This window comes from Dinoponera quadriceps, unplaced genomic scaffold (genome assembly GCF_001313825.1).
Source record: "Dinoponera quadriceps isolate SergipeBrazil2010 unplaced genomic scaffold, ASM131382v1 scaffold1573, whole genome shotgun sequence".
Classification (NCBI taxonomy): domain Eukaryota; kingdom Metazoa; phylum Arthropoda; class Insecta; order Hymenoptera; family Formicidae; genus Dinoponera; species Dinoponera quadriceps.
Window position 1 is genome coordinate 955,802 of NW_014556062.1, and position 18,165 is coordinate 973,966.

General features: G+C 39.1%; 4 protein-coding genes across 10 annotated transcripts; 2 read left to right on the forward strand and 2 right to left on the reverse strand.

Annotated features, from left to right (window-relative positions):
- The first annotated feature begins 9 nt into the window (after window positions 1-9).
- On the forward strand, window positions 10-17,660 carry LOC106746549 (lipoyltransferase 1, mitochondrial-like). Of its 7 annotated transcripts, XM_014623231.1 has the most exons (6): window positions 11,267-11,376; window positions 11,464-11,639; window positions 15,613-16,221; window positions 16,294-16,401; window positions 16,546-16,759; window positions 16,892-17,660. In XM_014623231.1, the coding sequence occupies exons 3-6, from the start codon at window positions 15,694-15,696 to the stop codon at window positions 17,239-17,241; spliced, it is 1,200 nt and encodes a 399-aa protein (XP_014478717.1). In that variant the 5' UTR covers window positions 11,267-11,376; window positions 11,464-11,639; window positions 15,613-15,693; the 3' UTR covers window positions 17,242-17,660. The 7 variants fall into 7 exon arrangements, with proteins under 7 accessions (XP_014478720.1, XP_014478717.1, XP_014478714.1 ...); XM_014623234.1 differs by lacking the exons at window positions 11,267-11,376; window positions 11,464-11,639 and adding an exon at window positions 10-98; XM_014623228.1 differs by lacking the exons at window positions 11,267-11,376; window positions 11,464-11,639 and adding an exon at window positions 13,455-13,543.
- LOC106746545 (piggyBac transposable element-derived protein 4-like) lies at window positions 1,644-3,655 on the forward strand. Its single transcript, XM_014623222.1, has one exon. It carries the CDS (start codon window positions 1,923-1,925, stop codon window positions 3,504-3,506), a length of 1,584 nt encoding a protein of 527 aa, XP_014478708.1. The 5' UTR covers window positions 1,644-1,922; the 3' UTR covers window positions 3,507-3,655.
- On the reverse strand, window positions 3,842-11,246 carry LOC106746543. The gene is made up of 10 exons (XM_014623220.1): window positions 10,912-11,246; window positions 10,342-10,644; window positions 10,001-10,255; window positions 9,711-9,904; window positions 9,386-9,635; window positions 9,041-9,253; window positions 7,165-8,917; window positions 6,359-6,999; window positions 6,020-6,147; window positions 3,842-5,909 (listed from the first exon to the last, which is right to left on the reverse strand). The coding sequence occupies exons 1-10, from the start codon at window positions 11,035-11,037 to the stop codon at window positions 4,841-4,843; spliced, it is 4,932 nt and encodes a 1,643-aa protein (XP_014478706.1). The 5' UTR covers window positions 11,038-11,246; the 3' UTR covers window positions 3,842-4,840.
- Window positions 11,975-14,746, reverse strand: LOC106746544 (piggyBac transposable element-derived protein 4-like). Its single transcript, XM_014623221.1, has 2 exons — window positions 14,670-14,746; window positions 11,975-13,828 (listed from the first exon to the last, which is right to left on the reverse strand). Exon 2 carries the CDS (start codon window positions 13,815-13,817, stop codon window positions 12,030-12,032), a length of 1,788 nt encoding a protein of 595 aa, XP_014478707.1. The 5' UTR covers window positions 13,818-13,828; window positions 14,670-14,746; the 3' UTR covers window positions 11,975-12,029.
- Window positions 17,661-18,165: the final 505 nt, after the last annotated feature.

The window sequence follows — 18,165 nt, forward strand, 5'->3', positions numbered from 1 at the left end:
CCACGTCCGCAGCGTGAAGCGCACAGGGCTCGGATTCTCGGGGAAATTAAGCGGAAGAAAGTCACACCATCCCGTTCATGCGCGTCCGTCTAACAAAAGTGAGAGAAACTATCGATCATTCTTATTTATAGGTGTAATGGCAATACAAGATGTAAAGATCATTGAGTTAAAGGTAACATTCGACATACGAAGACGGACTTCTCTTAGCTACAATTAACGCGTCAAGTTCGTTCTCAGCAGGATAATGGTCCTCCTTCTTCTTCTTCTCGTGTTCATATAATTTTCCTACGAAAGTCCCCTTTGAAGTACAGTATCAGAGAGAAGTAGGGATGGGCAATTATCGATCGATGAATCAATAATCGATTGTTTTTCTTAGGAGGTCGACCACTTTTTCGATATTTTTCACGCTCGATTTCTCCTATGCCAGTAGTTTTCCGCTTCGATGTCACTGGATTCTATTACTAGGAATGTTTACGACAATCGGATCGGATTTCCAAACAGATCGCGCACCTAACCAATGATATAGAGATGGACAAAATCATCGATGACTACATTTACATTAACGGTAACGTTAATCCGATTTATTATAAAACTATAGTAAGTGAACTCTTGCATACGATTAGCATATTCTTTTATATTTAAAAATATATTCCAATTAAATGCAAGGCTCGATAATTGAAACATCGATGTTTACTCATTGAGGATGCGTCGTATGGAACGTTTGTCGGATGTGCCGATTGGCTGTCGGGTAGAGAATTTCTGGAGTTTCTAACATTTTCTCTAGATGTAATACCATCCTCAACGAATATCGATACTTTTACCCATCCCTATAATGATATAGAGAATTTCCTAGGCTAATCCGATCCAGTCTATTAAGGAGAATTTACACCTTGACAGAAAAGCAGAAAGCAGAAAAGCGACAGCTAATTAGAACTCGCGCTGGTAGTAAGCAGTAGATAAAGCAGAAATTGTCGACTACCAGCGCAAGTTCTGATTGGTTGCTGCTTTTCTGTCAAGATGTAAATTCTCCCTTACCCAGTAAGAAATAACTCATCGAATCGACGTCGAAACGATCGAAATTACATTGAATTGACGTAAATTTGACATCGATTTGACGTTCAATTTTCGCTGGGCAGAAGTTCATCTCTTTAAAAAAAATCGATTTTTTTCTTCAGCTGGAATATCGTCTAAATTATAACAGGTAGAGAAAAACTTTTTAAATAAAAGTTAAATTTTAAGTTTCAAAAACACTTTACGACGTTTACAGATTTTTAAAAAATGTTACAATTTATCAGATATTCCTTTCATTCGCTCACTTTTTTTCATAATTAAAAATATTTTTTTCAACCAAATATTTCGAGAACTATTCACTTTTCTGATTTTATTCTAGTATTTTTGTATGCAGAACAAACAAAAGAACTGAATTGTGTTAAAAAACTATACTATTCTATTTATAATAAAAAAAATAAAGTTGACCTTGAAATGATCTTGAATTATTAACTATATAACAAAATTAAGGTCACTACGTTACATCTCTCTCGAAACCCTATAACTTTTATGTGAAACATTTTTCTTTGAAATGCATCGTTCAAGAGATATTTAACACGTTGAGCGCCACGCGTATTTCTAAGGCAATCCCGTTCAGGCCACGCGCGCCGCTTAGAAGCGCTGGTATTGTAGGGCCAGTGTTTCTTATTGCAGTAGAAGATAGTTAACGTTAGTTAACGTTTGGAACGTGATTCCTATAGGCATTCATTCAACACGTTACGCGCCAAGTCTGTTTTGTTTTCTTTACCGTTTGGCCCGCTAGATAAGATTTTATCGAAATGGATTCGTGACCGGTGTTCCTTTTACGACAAACCAGTTCATTGCAGTTCTTGGCCCCGTGCAGACAAAAATTTTCTTTAGCCCTGAGCGTCAAAATGTCAGTCCGAGAGTGTGAAAGCGATAGCAGCAGTGAAATTATTCTTGCTAGAAAACAGCCTAGAGTGGATGTATTTTTATCATCTGACGAGGAGGAGGAGATTGTTGGAGAATGGCATGACCCGAGGGGTAATCAGCCAAAGATGGTGCCATTTACACATCCTTCTGGGTTTGTACGTGAACATTTGCATATAGGATCAGATATAGCCGTAGAAACCAGCTATCAATTATTTGTGCCGGATGAATTGATGGAGGAAATTGCCGAACAGACAAACTTATATGCATCACAGAAAGTAGAAGATGGATACACGCAGCGCTTGGCAAAGTGGACAGAGACAAGTAAATCTGAAATAAAGAGATTTTTTGGACTGATTATATGGATGGGATTAGTAAAATTACCAGCTATACATCAATATTGGTCCAATGATCCTGCTTATTTGCAAACGTTCCCGAAAACAGTCATGTCAAGGAACAGATTTGAACTGTTACTAAGAATGCTACATTTTGTAGACAACAAAAACAATAATGGTTCCAATTGTTTATTTAAAATACAACCAATTATAGACACTTTGGAAACCAATTACCAAAAATATTACAATCCAACCGAGGACATATGCATTGACGAATCCTTGATTCCCTTTCGTGGCCGCATTATATATAGGCAATATCTAAAACAAAAGCGCCATAAATATGGAATTAAAATATTTAAATTGTGCTGTGGATCGGGATATACGTATGCTTTCCGTGTATACACAGGGAAAACTTTAGAAAAAGAAATGCCTACTAACATTGTAATGTCTCTTTGCAAAGATTTATTCGATAAGGGACACACGCTCTACACTGACAACTGGTACACGAGCTTAAAATTAGCGGAAAAATTAATCAATAAAAACACCCATTTAGTGGGAACATTACGTTCAAATCGACGAGGATATTCGCACCAAGTGATATCAACAAAATTAAAACGAGGAGAAATCGTGGCAAAAGAAAATAACAAAGGAATAACCATTTTGAAATGGAGAGATAAGAAGGACATCCTAGTTCTATCGACAAAGCACTCGTCAGAAATGATGAATGTTGAATGCCGATCCGGAAATAAGTGCAAGCCACAAATTATAGTAGACTACAACAGACAAAAGGCAGCTGTCGACTTATCTGACCAAATGAATGCCTACAGCAATCCGTTACGCAGGACCATAAAATGGTATCGAAAACTAGCCTTCGAATTGTTACTAAATACTACGGTTGTAAATAGTTACATTCTATACAAAGATATTACGAAGCAGAAAATTAGCATTACTGAATTCCGGAAAGAATTAGCACTATCCCTTACAAGTTGTGAAAAAAAAGACATTTCATCGAACAGAAATGCAAGAAGATCTAAAAAACGACAACATAAACTCCAAAGAAAACCGGGAAAAGTCTCTGAAGTACGGAAATATTGTAAATTATGTTATGATAAAAATGCAACAGAAGATGATAGAGCAATGGCCAGAAAAAAGACTAAGCGAGTTGTCACATTTTGTAATAGCTGTAAAGGAGAACCGTTTTTATGTTTACCGTGTTTCAATGAAATCCATTAGTCCTGTAATGAATTAAAATTAAATAAATTTTAAATAAATTTTCTGTAATTCCATAAAACAGTGTAAATTTTATAGTTCTATATCATGTTACACGCTGTCAGCCAGCGGTGATCGACGCGGCCTAAACGGAAAGTCTAGTGTCAGCCACCGATGGCTGACGTGGCGCTCAACGTGTTAATAGGATAGCCTGTATACCTTTTCCTTTTTGTTATAATATATATATATAAATGCTAAAATCTAATTAATTAAATGTACATACAATATATTGTGTATCAGTTTTTTTATTCAATTTATAAGAAAACAGATACATAAATATATATTGGTGTATATTAAAAACGAAATACAAAATATTAATATTAATATAAAGTCAGGAGGCAAAGACATATATTTATAGAATATATCTTCTGTTTCTTATAAGTACATTCATCTCATAGGTCCTCTATTTTACAAATTCCTATAAACATTTCCTATTCACATTTAAAATTGCCCTTGTTAAAAACATTCATATCTAGAATTGTTGTCAGTCTTAATTTCTTATGCTCTCTTAGTAACATTTCAACGGTATCATGCTTCAAGCTATTAAACTGTCCTGTTAATTTTAACACGATAATCATACAATTTACTATTTTCAATTTTATCTGTTTACAATTATAACATAGTGAGCTAATAGTTCTTTCAGTTCTGTACACATATTTTGCACAAAATTATGTAAGATAAAAAATAAGTTGTTGAGCTTTCTATGGAACAATCGAAAGATATAAGGAAACAATATTGGCTGCAACATTTAGTCCCGTTACATTCAGTGGAAAGATATCCAATCGTTTGACGTCTTTAAAATTTTCGTGTCGTTTAGAAATCTATAGTTAATTAAGAGATATTTAAAACATCATACGTTATCGATCAATCGTGAATATGCTCATCCGACTTCATTCGAGAGTTTTCATCGTTAAGATCTTTAATTCTCTCCGCATATGTAGATTTTCATATGCATCTTATTCCTGCATCTGCTCCGTCAGTTTTCGTTGTAACTTGAACAAGCCAAACGAGCAAATCCATAATTTTAATTATTAAATATACAATTAATAATCCTCGTAAATCTCCATAATAATTGTATTTCCTTATTTTGAATTACTTGCAAGCGCATTATTCGTTATAATCTTTCTTTCTGTTCGAGATAAAAGTTATTCATGTATCAACATATTCGGAAATGGTCCCATGAAGAGAATATTCTACCTCATACATACGACTATAATTCCCCATAAAATTCCACCAAAATGCAAAATATATACTTCTAGTAAATAATTAATGATATTATATGTATAAAACGCTTTATGTCAGGGACTCTGCAATTGCTTATTATCAGATTTTGTCTTCGTAAGCGACACATTAGGTACGGTTAAGCTATCGCTTCGCTCTTGAAGGCTTTCAGACGTATTCGTAGTGCTGGATCTTTCGCTGTTGGAATTTGAGTTTTGAAATTTAGGTGTGGAAGTTCTCCCTTTCAAAAGCACAGCTTGCTCCGTGCTCTTGTTGGCCTCTTTGATCGATATCGACGACACGTCACTAATGTCGGGGAGGCCACTTGGTTCAAGATGTTTCTTGGTCGGAGAAATCATCCTTCTAGCCGTATTTATCGGCGTAATGTCCGAATTTGAAGATGAGCTAAGAGCGCTCGCTTCCCGTGTTTTCTTCAGTGTCGTAACAGCCCAGCTCAAGCCTAGCTTCTTTAGAGCAGTTTCCATCTCCTCCGGAGATGAAGCATACTTCAGTAGATCTGACGACGGGGAACTCGTTATCTCAGAAATGCCGGACAATCCGGAGAAGCTATTCAAGCTGGTAGATGTTGTTTTATGCTGGCTATTTTTGTGCTGATTATTCAAATCAGTACTTATAGAAGAACCGAGCCCAAATAAGTCTTTTGCTTGAGGAACGGGCTCCTCGCTGATTGTGTTACATTGTAACTGTTTATTATATTTCTCAAGTGCGTAATCCGTCCAATCTCGTTCAGCTTCAGTTTTTGTTGCCGCAATGCGATCAGTCGCATTTTTCGATTTTCCCGGAGAGCCGCAGACGGTTGTAGTTTTCTGTGATCTTTGGATCGGGGGAATCAACTCGGCGGAATGTTTCATGTCGCTCGTCGGATCCGCCATTATCTCGGCGATATTTTGATTCTGTTGAACAGGTAAAGGAGCCACATGTACCGACGGTTTCGCACCAATGGCGGACCTGAATGGCTCCGCATCTCCTGTCGTCCTTTTCAACAAAATTTTCTGCGAATCTTCCATCGTACCCACAGCCGTACTTTTAAGTTTCGTCGGACTTTTGATGCTTTTATTAACTGTATCCGTTGTGTCGAACTCCACTATCGTTGACAATTCATGCCCTGACGATTCCAATTCTTGCCTATGTTTGAATGAAATGATTGATGTATCTTACGTGATGTGAAGGGAATTTAAGGCACAAATGTTACTTGAAGATTTATATTGATGCGCAAATCATTAGGAAAATCTTACCAATGCGGTGCATTTAACAGTGTAACAGGAGGTTTGGGCCTTGCGCTTACTGATGTCACAGTTCCGTGAGTACGTGCTACTTTGGGAATACTCGTTAATATGGGAATGAAACCGTTCGCCTTCGTTATCTAAAAATTGTAAAATGATATATTTATACATCCACAAATTATATTTCACTAATAATATATATATGTATATATATATATATATATATATATATATATCATAGCTTTCTAGAATTTTCAAGATTATTTTTGAAACGTTAAACATGTCAGATACGTACACACAGATGTAAAGCTACGATATAAAATATAATCTTCATGTACACAAAAATATTACCTCTTGCACAGAGTTCGCAGTGCCAGTTTCCTTTTTGTGCTCTAATAAAATATTGTTTTTCAGGTTAGCGTTGTTATCAAGAGGCGGCATTTTCTCTTGTACAGAAGTTTCGTCGTTCCCTTTCAAACTGACGAAAGCGGAACTCGCTTTATCCAGACTTTTACTTTGTTCCAGAATTTCCTTCGACAATTTCTCTATTACTTCCTCTTCGTGAAGAGAAAGTGCACACGGAGGCCAAGACTTACGTTCTGGTGTTCTTATTGCGTTGGGCATTGCTTGAGGTTTTTGCTGCATTTTAAATCGATTAAGCTGTATATTAACTTTCTCGTCATTTATAACCTTTGGCTTAGCCTTGTCTCTCGCTACTTCGGATTTCTGTACAGGAGCTGTATCTATTGATTTACTTCGAGAAGTACTTGTGATCGCTTGAGCCTCGACGTCCGGCGCGAGTTCGTAATCGGAGTCTCCGTTCCCAATGATTTTTTGCGACTCGAAGAGAGTTTTCGCAAGCTGCGAGTGAATTGCTTCTATGCTCTCGATCAGTTTGCGTATCGCTTGCACATCATTGCGCGCCGGTCTGAACACAGGCAACTGCATCAAACTCGTCTCATCACTGGGGCTGATTAACGTAAGGTCCATGTCTGCAATAAGTGTGCGATATCATCAAAAGTTTCCCGCAGAAGATACATTCTCCCTACGACGATGTCTTGCACACACACACAGGGGAGATCGATTCCGCTCGGTAAGAAGAGAATCGAAGGATGAGAAGTATGAAGAAACGATAAAACTAAATAATATCACCTTACCCTTTTGCTCATTTCGCACTCTTTCAATGAGATCGGTTAGAGACGCTATTCTCTCCGCGCACAAGTTCTGCAGATCCTCGTACTTCTGCAGCATCTCGGGGCAATTTTTCAGCGCGTAGTCGTGAATATCGTCGAGTTTCACGTGCAACAATCTGCAATGAGGATTCTTGCACGTGCAGACTCTCGACGATTCTTGCGAAGCGGCAGGCTGGCATTCCGACGCTGCGGCTTCCCGCGGGCCAACGTCCGTCGACGGATCTGTTAACGGGAACTTTCGGGTCGACGACAATATATCGTTGTTCAGGAAATCATTCGAATTGTACATGAGCATCCTGCTGATCTTGTCACGGTGCGGAATCCGGTTGGACGGCATCCTCATTGTCCGCGGCGAAGGGGTTTCCGGCGTGGAGACCGGGCTGATGTCTTGCCGCAATCTCCTCAATTCCTCGTTTGCTGAGGAATCTAGTATCTCTAGGATCGGCGTGATGTTGGTCAAAGTGTCGAGCATCGATCGGGGCTTCACCGGCGGCGGGCTCGCGAACGATGTCGACGTAGTGTCCGAAGTGTCCTTTATTCGGATCCACTTCTTCATTTGCGTCCGTACGCGATACGGCTTGCCCGTAGACCCATCCTGATCGTTCACGCCCGAAATCGTCTGCGAACTTTCCGCACTGGCGTCTATCGACACTCTCGTCTCCTGCAGGGACGGGTCAGTCTCGTCGTTGAATGCCGACTTGCTCACGCGTATATCGACCCTTCTGCTCGCTGTATCCGGCGCATCGATGGTGCACCTCGTCTTCTTCTGGGGACTGGTCAGGCGAGAACTCGAATGGGACCTCGAGAACCTCTTCACGGGCGACGTAGCTTTAGAGCTGACAGATGTCGAGCGTATTTTCTGATAAACCCGAGGTGACGGTCGCTTCGGTACCTTCAGGTTGTTGCTTTTCCTCTTCTTAGGCGTTACCGTCACCTCCTTCTCGTCGATCTCGATGATCATCCCGGTAACGTCAGAGCTCGTCGAATCGTTGCTACTGTCGTCCGTCTCCGGCGTGAGGACGGTTATTTGCGGCTCAATCGGATGAGACACCTGAGTGGGTATATCTCTACTGGAATGCGCGACTTCGGCGTTTTCTCGAGGTAATTCCACCTGTACGCTCTTATCTTCCGCCGGGCTGGTCTGCACGGCGATCTCGATCTTCCGCGTAGGCGACTTCCTCTCCGGCTTCTTCTTCACCTTACAACCCTTCTTCGCGCACTCATTGTAATTAGACATGTTGATGACTGTAACCTCAGGTGACGCAGGCTTGGCAGTATCGGCGACCTGCGCCGCCGTTGCTTGAACCGGCGTTCTCTCCTCAAAGAGCGGCTTTATACTGGCATTGAACACGTTGTCCGGCAGGCTCGCGCCAAATTCCTTCAGCAGTAATCTCTTTTGCCTCTCGACTTTCTTCAACATGTCTAATATCTGTTCTTCGCGCGACACCTCGCTGTCTTGCTCCCCTTGGTTAGACTGACACACCGTGATTCCCTCTTCATCGAGGTGTGGCTCTTGCCACGTTGAATGAGGCACGTCACTGCACACCCCGTCTTTCTTCTGCGGCGTTGGTGACGTCATCGGTCGCTCGGCGAGGTGAGAATATCGGCTCAGTGTACCGTCCGCTGTGCACAAAACATTTTTAGCCGCACGATTCATCTTCCTCTGATGTTCTTCCTGGCACTTGCTCCTCTGACGTAATCGCGCGTGTGTATCCTCCTAATTGAGCACGAAAAACGTTTGAATATTAAAAACAAATCATTCGTTTCTGTACGAAACATCTGAGAATCTTCTTCGAGGACTTTAACAAACACATATCACACACATCTCTGATGTACCCACCGCTTTAGAATGAATCTGGCTGGCTTTCAGCTTGCGTTCTTCTTGCGCGAGATGCTCCAGGTTCTTTATAAGCGCTTGATAATCTCTCCGCACCTTTTCTCGTAAAATCGCGTCCTGACCGCGACGCTGAGCACTTAACTTGCGACTTACGGCTGTATGCGTTTTCTCATCCTCCACATCTTTCATCGCTCGTGCTGCTTCGATCGCGCTTGGCTGGTCGCAGAAGTATCGCAGAAAAACGTATCGTTACGAACAGATCGCAATACAAATTGTAATACTTGCAATAATTTCAAGGATCGCATGAAGATTAAAGCAATATGTAAATCAGTACTACAATGAACAAACCTCGCTTCCAATATCGATTCTTTCAACGATGCCAAGAGGCGTGTTGTAGACATTTCTTTGACGTGTATCGTGATCGTATAATTGTACTTTGCTGCCCGTTAAAACAGCCGTTTTCGTAGCTTTCTTACACGCAACCTGTTCCGCACTGCCATCGGAAAAGTATGAGGAGTCGTCACTAACTGAACTAGAGCTACTACTACTGATGCTACTTGTATCTGATGTATCTTGCGTGTAATCCTCTGGATTATACCTGAGATATTACGAAGAACTATTATGAGATATCGGGTGATGACTGTGCGATAAGTATATATTTATAACAACGTACCTTGCTACTTTGTCAGCTTTAGCTGGTGTAGTGCTTACAACTGGCACCGTCCTTCGTGGTAATTGCTCATCGCTCGCATCATCAGCTATATGTTCGATATAGTCACTATCAGCTTTCTTCTTGGAGGTCATTCTACAAGGTTGGTTTTGTAAGCCTGAGGGACCTGGCTTTGGCGACAAAGTCTTTTGATGTTCCTAAACAAGATATACGCAAGAATTTTTCGTTGTTCTCAAAGATATATATTCAAGATTTAGACACATATGACATATGCGTGTACAAATATTACGTACTTTAGCATTAGGTTTCTTTGTTTTTTTAGATGATTTTTTAGGAAGAGCTTTGTTACTCTTCCCGTTCGGTGTTAATCTTTCATGAACGATTTCTTCACCGGAGCCTTCCGTTGGATAACTTGTCTTTGAATTACTACCCTCCTCAGGTATCGTTACTGGCTTTGGTTGTTTTATCATCATTGCAGCCCTCTTATTTTCTCCTTCCCGTACCTTGTGAAGTCTTTCTTGATGTTGAGTCACTTCTGCACTATCCTTCTAAAGATATAATTAATTACATTGCGATAAAAATGATCCTATACAAGTTATATAGTATATAGGTAGATAAGTGTTGCTTCCGTTACCTGTTTAATTTCTTTCATACGTTGCGCAGCTTCTTTTCCCCTTTTTAATGCCGCAGCTCTAGCTTTTCTTTCTTCTTCTTCTAATATCGCATCTGCATCTGGTTGCAAAGCAGCAGAAGCATGAGCTTGACCAATATCTTCCAAGTCTTCCTGATACTTCTCTTGTATCTCCATGATCTTTTTATTTTGCATTTGCCTAAATTCTGACTTTGCATCTTTCTCCAATTTCTCAAGTTCTTCCCTTGCTATTTTTTTGGCACGTTCCAAAAGTCTACTTGATATTTCCTTGGATTGCTGACGAACCTGTGATATAAAGTTTCTCTTAGCGTCATATCAGGTCTAGTAGAATCTTAAAATCTTAGGGAAAACAGAGATTTATCACAAGACATGGTTATTTGCAAATAATATTTACAATTTCAGATAATACAACTAAAAGTCGAAAATTGAGAATCTAGTTTAGTTAGAAGAATCTAAAAATTATGCAGTGTGCTTTATGAATTTATATTTGATTTACATCTACAAGAAGGCTAAGTCCGAATTTCAGTAAGATTGTATCATACACACACACACCTGCTCCAGTCGTAACCTCCGTCGGCGATCACGCTCGTTCTTTTTGATTTGATCTAAGTCCGACAATACCATTCTCCCACGGCGTATATTTACAGGATTCCCGTTCACAGTAACATGTATCGACATATTTTATTGAAATGAGATCGTGTCGAACTTACATGGGCTTTTCATTAATCAACTATCTAAAGTTTCACTCAAAATTAAAATGACAGGAACGGCACGAACGGCCATTCTGATAGTTGTCCAATGTTGATACCTTATGAATGACAACAACCCGTTACTTTTATTGGTTCGAAAGTCTCCGCTAGGAGCCGCCACCGTTGTCGAGAAAAGATTGAGATTTTAGTACGATTCAACGATAAGATGAATACCTGCTTTATTTATGTAGTTCGGCTCAATGGCTGAATTCAGCAGAAAGAGGAGGGAGTGGATTGTGTACCTCAAAACGTAGTGAGAATTACAAAAGTGAATGAACTTAATAGAATATTTGTAATTTCATTGATCAACACCTAGTAAATTTGTTCACTTTTGTAATTTTCACTACATTTTAAGATACACAATCGACTCTCAGCTCAGAAAGGCTATAATTATTTTCAAGATAAGATGAAAATTACAAAAGTGAACCAAATTCACTAGGTATTGACCAAGGATAAAATCTGAAAATTACAATTATTTCTCGGCGGTTGATCCTCGTCTAACAAAGTTCATGCAGTCACACGTTCAACAAGGTGGGTCAAATATTCTGTTGCTTTTTCAATCAATCTCATCGACTAGGCACTTTTTATTCTCACAATAAGTTGAAGATAAGGAAATATTTAAAAGTAAACAAAATATGTAAAAAGTATATAAAATACCTGAAATATAAAATATATTGCAGTATTTATTTGAATGGAATCCTTAAAAGTCATCTATTATATGTCAAACCTATTAGTTTTCGTTAAGAAAGAATAATATGTTATAAAATAATAGGCAATAAGGAATTAAAAAGAGAAAAAAATCTTGTTTGATAAAGATTTTATTTTACAAATTAATAAAATATAAATAGGATGAACTAGTAATAAAACATATATTGATAATTATCACATATAAAATTATTAGGAACTTGTTAAATTAGACTATTAAATAATTTCTAAGCAATTCGGACAAACTATTCTTTTATGTTCTCCGCAAAGACTTTGCCTGCATATCGTACAAAAAGAGCGGCCTTTTCTATCTTTGTGTATTTTGCTTATCTTACAAACGTTACATCTACCAAGTTTTTCTATTGAAGGTACAGACGAGTCCCAAGAGTCAGCTGGGGCATCCCAAGTATGAGCAACATTCTCTTTAATTCCCAGGAATTCTATAATGGACAGTCTAATTGAATGTGACAAATTACGTGCTTCCAGTCTTCTCTTAGCCTGCGGCTCTGCCAAAGAATAAGCAAGATATTTTAGGAAATCAGTCCTGACTGTTCCTGAGAATTGAGCAAACTTTTTATTTAGCTTGAAAATCACGTAGGAATTTAATGCCGCGAGATCTAAAACGCTATAAAAATATCTCAGCGTCCATCTTCTTGTTTGTCGTTTTGTGCTTTTATGTTGACACAGTTTGTCGACCATGTCAACTCCTCCTTTAGTCATATTGTAGAATAGAATCACTTCTGGTTTCCCATCTTCATCTATCATTCCACTTGAGTGCATTGTGGACAAGACAATAGTATTTTTATTCTTCTTAGGAATAAACGAAATTAACACGTTGTTGTCATCATATAGAAATTTTGAAGTTTCTTGTCTGATTTTTAGCATCATAGGTGGGATCTGAGGTTTATCTTTTCTCAAAGACCCAACAACCGTTAGCCTCCTTTCTTGCATTTCTTGTGCCAGTTCATAAGACATAAACCAATTATCCACGGTCACGTTCCTATCCGAATTTTTTATTGGTTCTGTGAGACTTAGAACATATTGCGTGGGGTCCAATAAATCATTCTTTCCTCTTTTTTTGCAGCCAATGTACGGTATTCCCGAACAAAAATAGAATGTTTTGGCATCGCACATTGAAATTATTTTCATGCCATATTCATCAGGCTTTTGGGGTTGGAAGAGTTTGAAAGGGCACCTCTCTCTAAACCCTAGAATAATTTCATCAACGGTCAAATAGTCTGATGGAGTGTAGTAAGTTTTGCAGTTATCGTTGAACATATCCCAGAATTCTCTAAAAGGCGCAAACGAATCAGTTGATTTTCTGGCTTGACGTGTTCTTTTGTCGTCAAAACGAAGACATCGTAGGAGGAATTCGAATCTATTCTTAGACATCACGCATCGAAATATGGGAGGTCCGTATCTATTAGAAAACATATCAGCCGTACGGAGATCGGAGTCCTTTAGCACTCCACCCATATAAAGCAGCCCTAATAAGGCTTTTATCTCTATAGGATCAGTAGGTGCTATATACCACTGCTTTGATGCATACTTGGTCGATTTTTTTCTTATTTTTGCATTGGTGAATTCGACAATAATGTTAATCATCTCGTCTGTAATAAATAAAGAAAAAATATCATTTTCTTGAGTGAGCCCACAAGCAGCAGCGTTCGGCCTGGGGAGATGAGAAATGATGTTCTGTTGAAGTGTCTTTGCTGCTTTCGGGTATAGTGGTAAGTTTGTCCAAATTGTTTCCATATCTTTGCCAAGAAAAAATTTTCTCTCATCTTCTAATGGCTCATAGCTACTATTTAGAACATCATCTGAACTGATTGACATATCGTCTTCCTCGTCGACACTGAACTCATCATCTTGTATATCATCGTTATGAAGTATTTCATCTTCATTTTCTGAGCAGGAATCGCTTGAGAAGGAATCCTCTTCATTTTCAGCGTTCTGTCTTTCGATCTCGCAATAACTTTCCTCCAGAGACACAAAATTCTCCATTGTTGATATTGCTGAAAAAATTCATATCTAATTATTTTAAGAATAATTATTAACAATTATTAAGTCATTATTATTATACTAATTACTTAAAAAAATAATAAAATAAAAGAGTTATCCATTTTTCGCCTTTAATTGGTAGAAAAATAATTACAATTATTATTACTGTTAATTTATGACAAATACTTTCCAGATAGACAAAAGTATTGAACATAGTATGCAAATATTTAGGCAAATATTTAGTATTCATAGTCGGGTCTTATATTTAAAAAGTCTCAAATTTATCTTCAAATGCTTTACAGCCAATGAAACGATCCGTACAGTATCTGAAGATGAACTTAAGATGATCTTAAACATAAGATTTAACTATGAATATCGGCCTTAATGTATACATTGTGACGCTAGTGCAACAACACATGTTTAAAATATGCTTGTATCGCAAAATGTTCATTTGTTACGCCATAATTTTAATCCAAGTATTGATTTCTTATCACTACAATAATTCCAGGACAATTACGTTCTATTATTATAATTCCGGGCAAAATAAGCAGCAATATTTATGACATCAGAATATCGCCGTATTAATAGCATCGAATGATCTTTGAAGAAGAATGGAATCTCTTACATGCTGACAAAATGCATGTTATACGAGGACGTATCTTAACATATTTAGTCTAGCCACAATATAAACAATATGCTGAAATATGTCTGGTTTCGTCTAAAAATAATAAAATAAAAAAATTAAGAAAAACTGACGTTAATAACAAGGTGAGTCGAATTCGAACGGGAGACCTTGTTGAAAGGGAGAATTAGGCCTTATATAAGGAAAAAAAAGACAGTCACCCATCTTCTTACCTTATCTAATGCTATCAGTCGCTGCGAGAAGACTGGCTTGAAAGGCTCATGAAACCACAGCACACCATGCTTCACCGGCGCGTGCGCAGAAACAGTAGAATATGGATCCGGTCGAATCCGACCCAATCTTTAGTCTTTTCTTTTTAGCTGAACTGACTGTATTAGAGTTCAAGAAACTTACGCACACTGAGGCATGAGAATTTCGTTGCACGCTTCACGCGCTTCAACGTGTATGTACATTTCTTAACTAGTGCAACCATATCAGCTAAAAAGAACAGGCCACTTGTTGGACGAGGATTAACCAAGATGCATCGGTTTTAATTGAAGTTTTTCGCGAGATTTTTCGAGTTGAGAAAGCCTTGACAGTCTAGGTTAAATTACTTCACATAGTGCATGTGATATAATATTACGAGCATGCGCACAGTATATCACGCGCGATATTTTAATTTGTACGAAACACACTATGTTGTGCATGTATATGTATATTGTTTACCAATTTTATGTGTTCGCAATTACATGTTCCTAACATTTAAATTTCCAAGCAACACTACAACTCTCCCTTCACTATATTGTGATATCATATGCGGATGTAAATACATTATTATTATTCAATCTTAAATGATATTTTCTATATATATTGATAATTTTGAATGTGCTAAAAATTAGAGAGAGGAATCTACACATGCTGTGTAAAAGCATTTCAACTTAAGTATAAATTAATATCTAATCTTTTTTTACAATGTCCTTAGTATTATAAATGAACAACAAACTGACAATGGTTCAAGCAATATATTGAATAACAAATTCGTCTGATGTGACATTAATATTAACAATGTGACCTGATAATCTTGTATTTTTTTTTTCTTTCATGGCCTTATGTTTCTATTGCAAGATACACCATTGTCCACTAAAGAAATACTGATATCAGGAATTCATGTTGCAGAAATATTGACCACATAGTCCAACACAGGCCGCTCGATTACTTAGAACATAGAACAGAAGACTCTTTCCTTCTTCGCACGCGATGCCTCTATTTGACAGACTGGTTGTCACAGCCAAGAGCCGAGTAATCCATGGTAGAACTCGGCAGGCCTCCAGGTGTGTGTCGACCATCGTCAAGAACAACGCTGACAGTGGTGTTTCTTCTGAGCCACCAATCAGAAAGTCAGTATTTGTATCGCAATCCACGGACGTGTTTACCAATCTGGCCTGGGAGGACTGGTTGTATCGCCATTACGACTTCACCAACCATCACGTCCTACTCTTGTGGAGGAACGATCCCTGCGTGGTGTACGGCCGACATCAGAATCCATGGAAAGAATGCAACGTCCAGACAGCTAAAAGGAGAGGAATAACGTTGGTGCGCCGAAACAGCGGCGGCGGTACCGTTTATCATGACAACGGCAATCTCAATTTGTCCTTCTTCACACCGCGAGCGAGATACAATCGAAAGTATAATCTGCACATTATTACGAGGGCCCTGTTTCGCGAGTGGCGCTTGGAGAGCGTGGTCAATAAGCGCGACGACATCGTCGTCGAGGGAAATTACAAGGTATTTTTGAATATAAAATATCTGACAAGTCACTTCGTTGAGCGGCCGAGGTAACGTGAAAATTCTCCGCAGGTATCTGGAACAGCTGCAAAATTAGGACGACCGAATGCTTATCACCATTGCACGCTGTTGGTCGGCGTTGATAAGAACAGCCTGAGGTTGGCTCTTGAGAGAAAAGAGGTACAGAAGGCGTCACTAGTGCTTCCTGGTTCGTGTATTTAAATAACGTTTAAACCGGAAGAGATAACTTGAAGTCATTGTTGCGATAACTTACGACAACGAATGTAAGAGACGATATCAACGATCGTATTTACGGATTTTCAGGACGATATCGTTACGAACGCGACGATTTCTATACGTTCGCCAATAAAGAATCTGATCGACGTGAACGCGGATATCGAGATGGATAAACTCATAACCGTTATCGGCGAGGAATATCTACGTACGAAAGCTCTGGTTCTTGAAGATGAAGAACGTGAATTGTCCCAACAGGAAATGGAACTCCAGTTTATCGATCCAACCGAACGTTTATACACTGGTGCGTAACGAAATGCTTTATAACGTAATATTTACGATATTAAAATCATCGTCACGATTGTCAAGCGTGGAACGATCATCGGTTGATAACGACTTCTTCAAGATCCACCGTCTCGGTAAATTTGAATTGCAGGCTTGGATAAGCTGACAAGCGAGTTTCGCTCCTGGGATTGGAATTTCGGCAGGACGCCGAAATTTACAGTGACCCGAACATTAGAAGCTACCGGCCACGACGGTAAAGTGCAACGTCTGAATTTCAACGTGGAGGTGCAGAATGGCGTCGTGGAGGAAGTCAAGATGAACCCGCCCGGCGGATCAACGATGGTAGACTTCGGCGAAGATGTGAGCGTGATTGCGGCCAATTTCTGCGGCGCAAAATACAGCCACGAAATAATAGAAAATATAATCGCTGCGATTAGTTGTAAGGCCATCGCGCCAAGGACTCGAATCGAGGACGAAAGCAACGTGATTGTCACTCAATAATAGGAAAATTGTAGCTGTTTTAAGTAATTTTATTTGTCCCAACGAAAATAATGAATTAAAACGAGCACGAGGCCACAATCCTCAATATGCTTAACATATAGTGATATTGTAGGCATGATTCAACGTGAATAATCGTTATCGGTTTTCCAGATAACTACGTATATATGTATATATTATGTATATATTATGTGTACATAGTAACTCATATGTTGCATATCGTGATGCGCAACAGAAAGAATATTAATAGTTCGGCACAGTTGATTAAACAAGGAAAGCTTCGTCACTAGTTGACTGTCACGCTCCGACAATTTTGACCAATGACAAAAGTGTCGAAAGAAAAGGGCAGGGAGGGGGAAAGAGAGAGAGAGAGAGAGAGAGAGAGAGAGAGACAATAAAGAAAAGCTTCGTCCATCAAGAATTTTTATGATTTATAATTCGTACATTAATTTTCATGTTCCATTAATTTGTGCATTGATGTATGTTGTATACAAGTGTTGATAGCCATTTGATAGTCAACCGTACTTTGTCTGTCCTCGTTAGTACCATTGCCTTTTCGCCCGCGGATATCGGCGACAACAAGATATTGGTCTCCGCGAGGCGCGTACGTGACGCGAAACACGCGTTACGCGCGGCGCGAAAATCCGGAGGAACCACCGCGACAGCGGCGGCACTTCGTGTTTTCGTGTCGGTCTCCTTACCCCGTTGCATTGAGCAGAAGCAATTTCGGATTCATCGCGTAAACGGCGGAAATTTCTCTTTCGTCATCACGTTTCGTCCGACTCACGTTTGCGAGTTATTGCCGATCGATGCTTAATTCAATTTTCAACGATCATTTCCTCGAGTCTGCCGGATGGTGCGGATGTTTCGACGTCGCGAAAGAAAGGCCCGCGCTTCGTTGAAAAGGAACCAATTATGCGATCGTTA

Excerpts from the sequence above, each read along its gene's own strand:
- LOC106746543 (XM_014623220.1), bottom strand. The coding sequence starts at position 11,037 with ATGTCGATACATGTTACTGTGAACGGGAATCCTGTAAATATACGCCGT. Across the intron at positions 10,256-10,341 it reads GTATGAAAGAAATTAAACAG|AAGGATAGTGCAGAAGTGAC; the intron begins GTAACGGAAGCA and ends TTATATCTTTAG. Across the intron at positions 9,636-9,710 it reads AAAGCTGACAAAGTAGCAAG|GTATAATCCAGAGGATTACA; the intron begins GTACGTTGTTAT and ends GTAATATCTCAG.
- LOC106746545 (XM_014623222.1), top strand. The coding sequence starts at position 1,923 with ATGTCAGTCCGAGAGTGTGAAAGCGATAGCAGCAGTGAAATTATTCTT.
- LOC106746544 (XM_014623221.1), bottom strand. The coding sequence starts at position 13,817 with ATGGAGAATTTTGTGTCTCTGGAGGAAAGTTATTGCGAGATCGAAAGA.
- LOC106746549 (XM_014623234.1), top strand. The coding sequence starts at position 15,694 with ATGCCTCTATTTGACAGACTGGTTGTCACAGCCAAGAGCCGAGTAATC. Across the intron at positions 16,402-16,545 it reads TGGCTCTTGAGAGAAAAGAG|GACGATATCGTTACGAACGC; the intron begins GTACAGAAGGCG and ends ACGGATTTTCAG. Across the intron at positions 16,760-16,891 it reads AACCGAACGTTTATACACTG|GCTTGGATAAGCTGACAAGC; the intron begins GTGCGTAACGAA and ends TTTGAATTGCAG.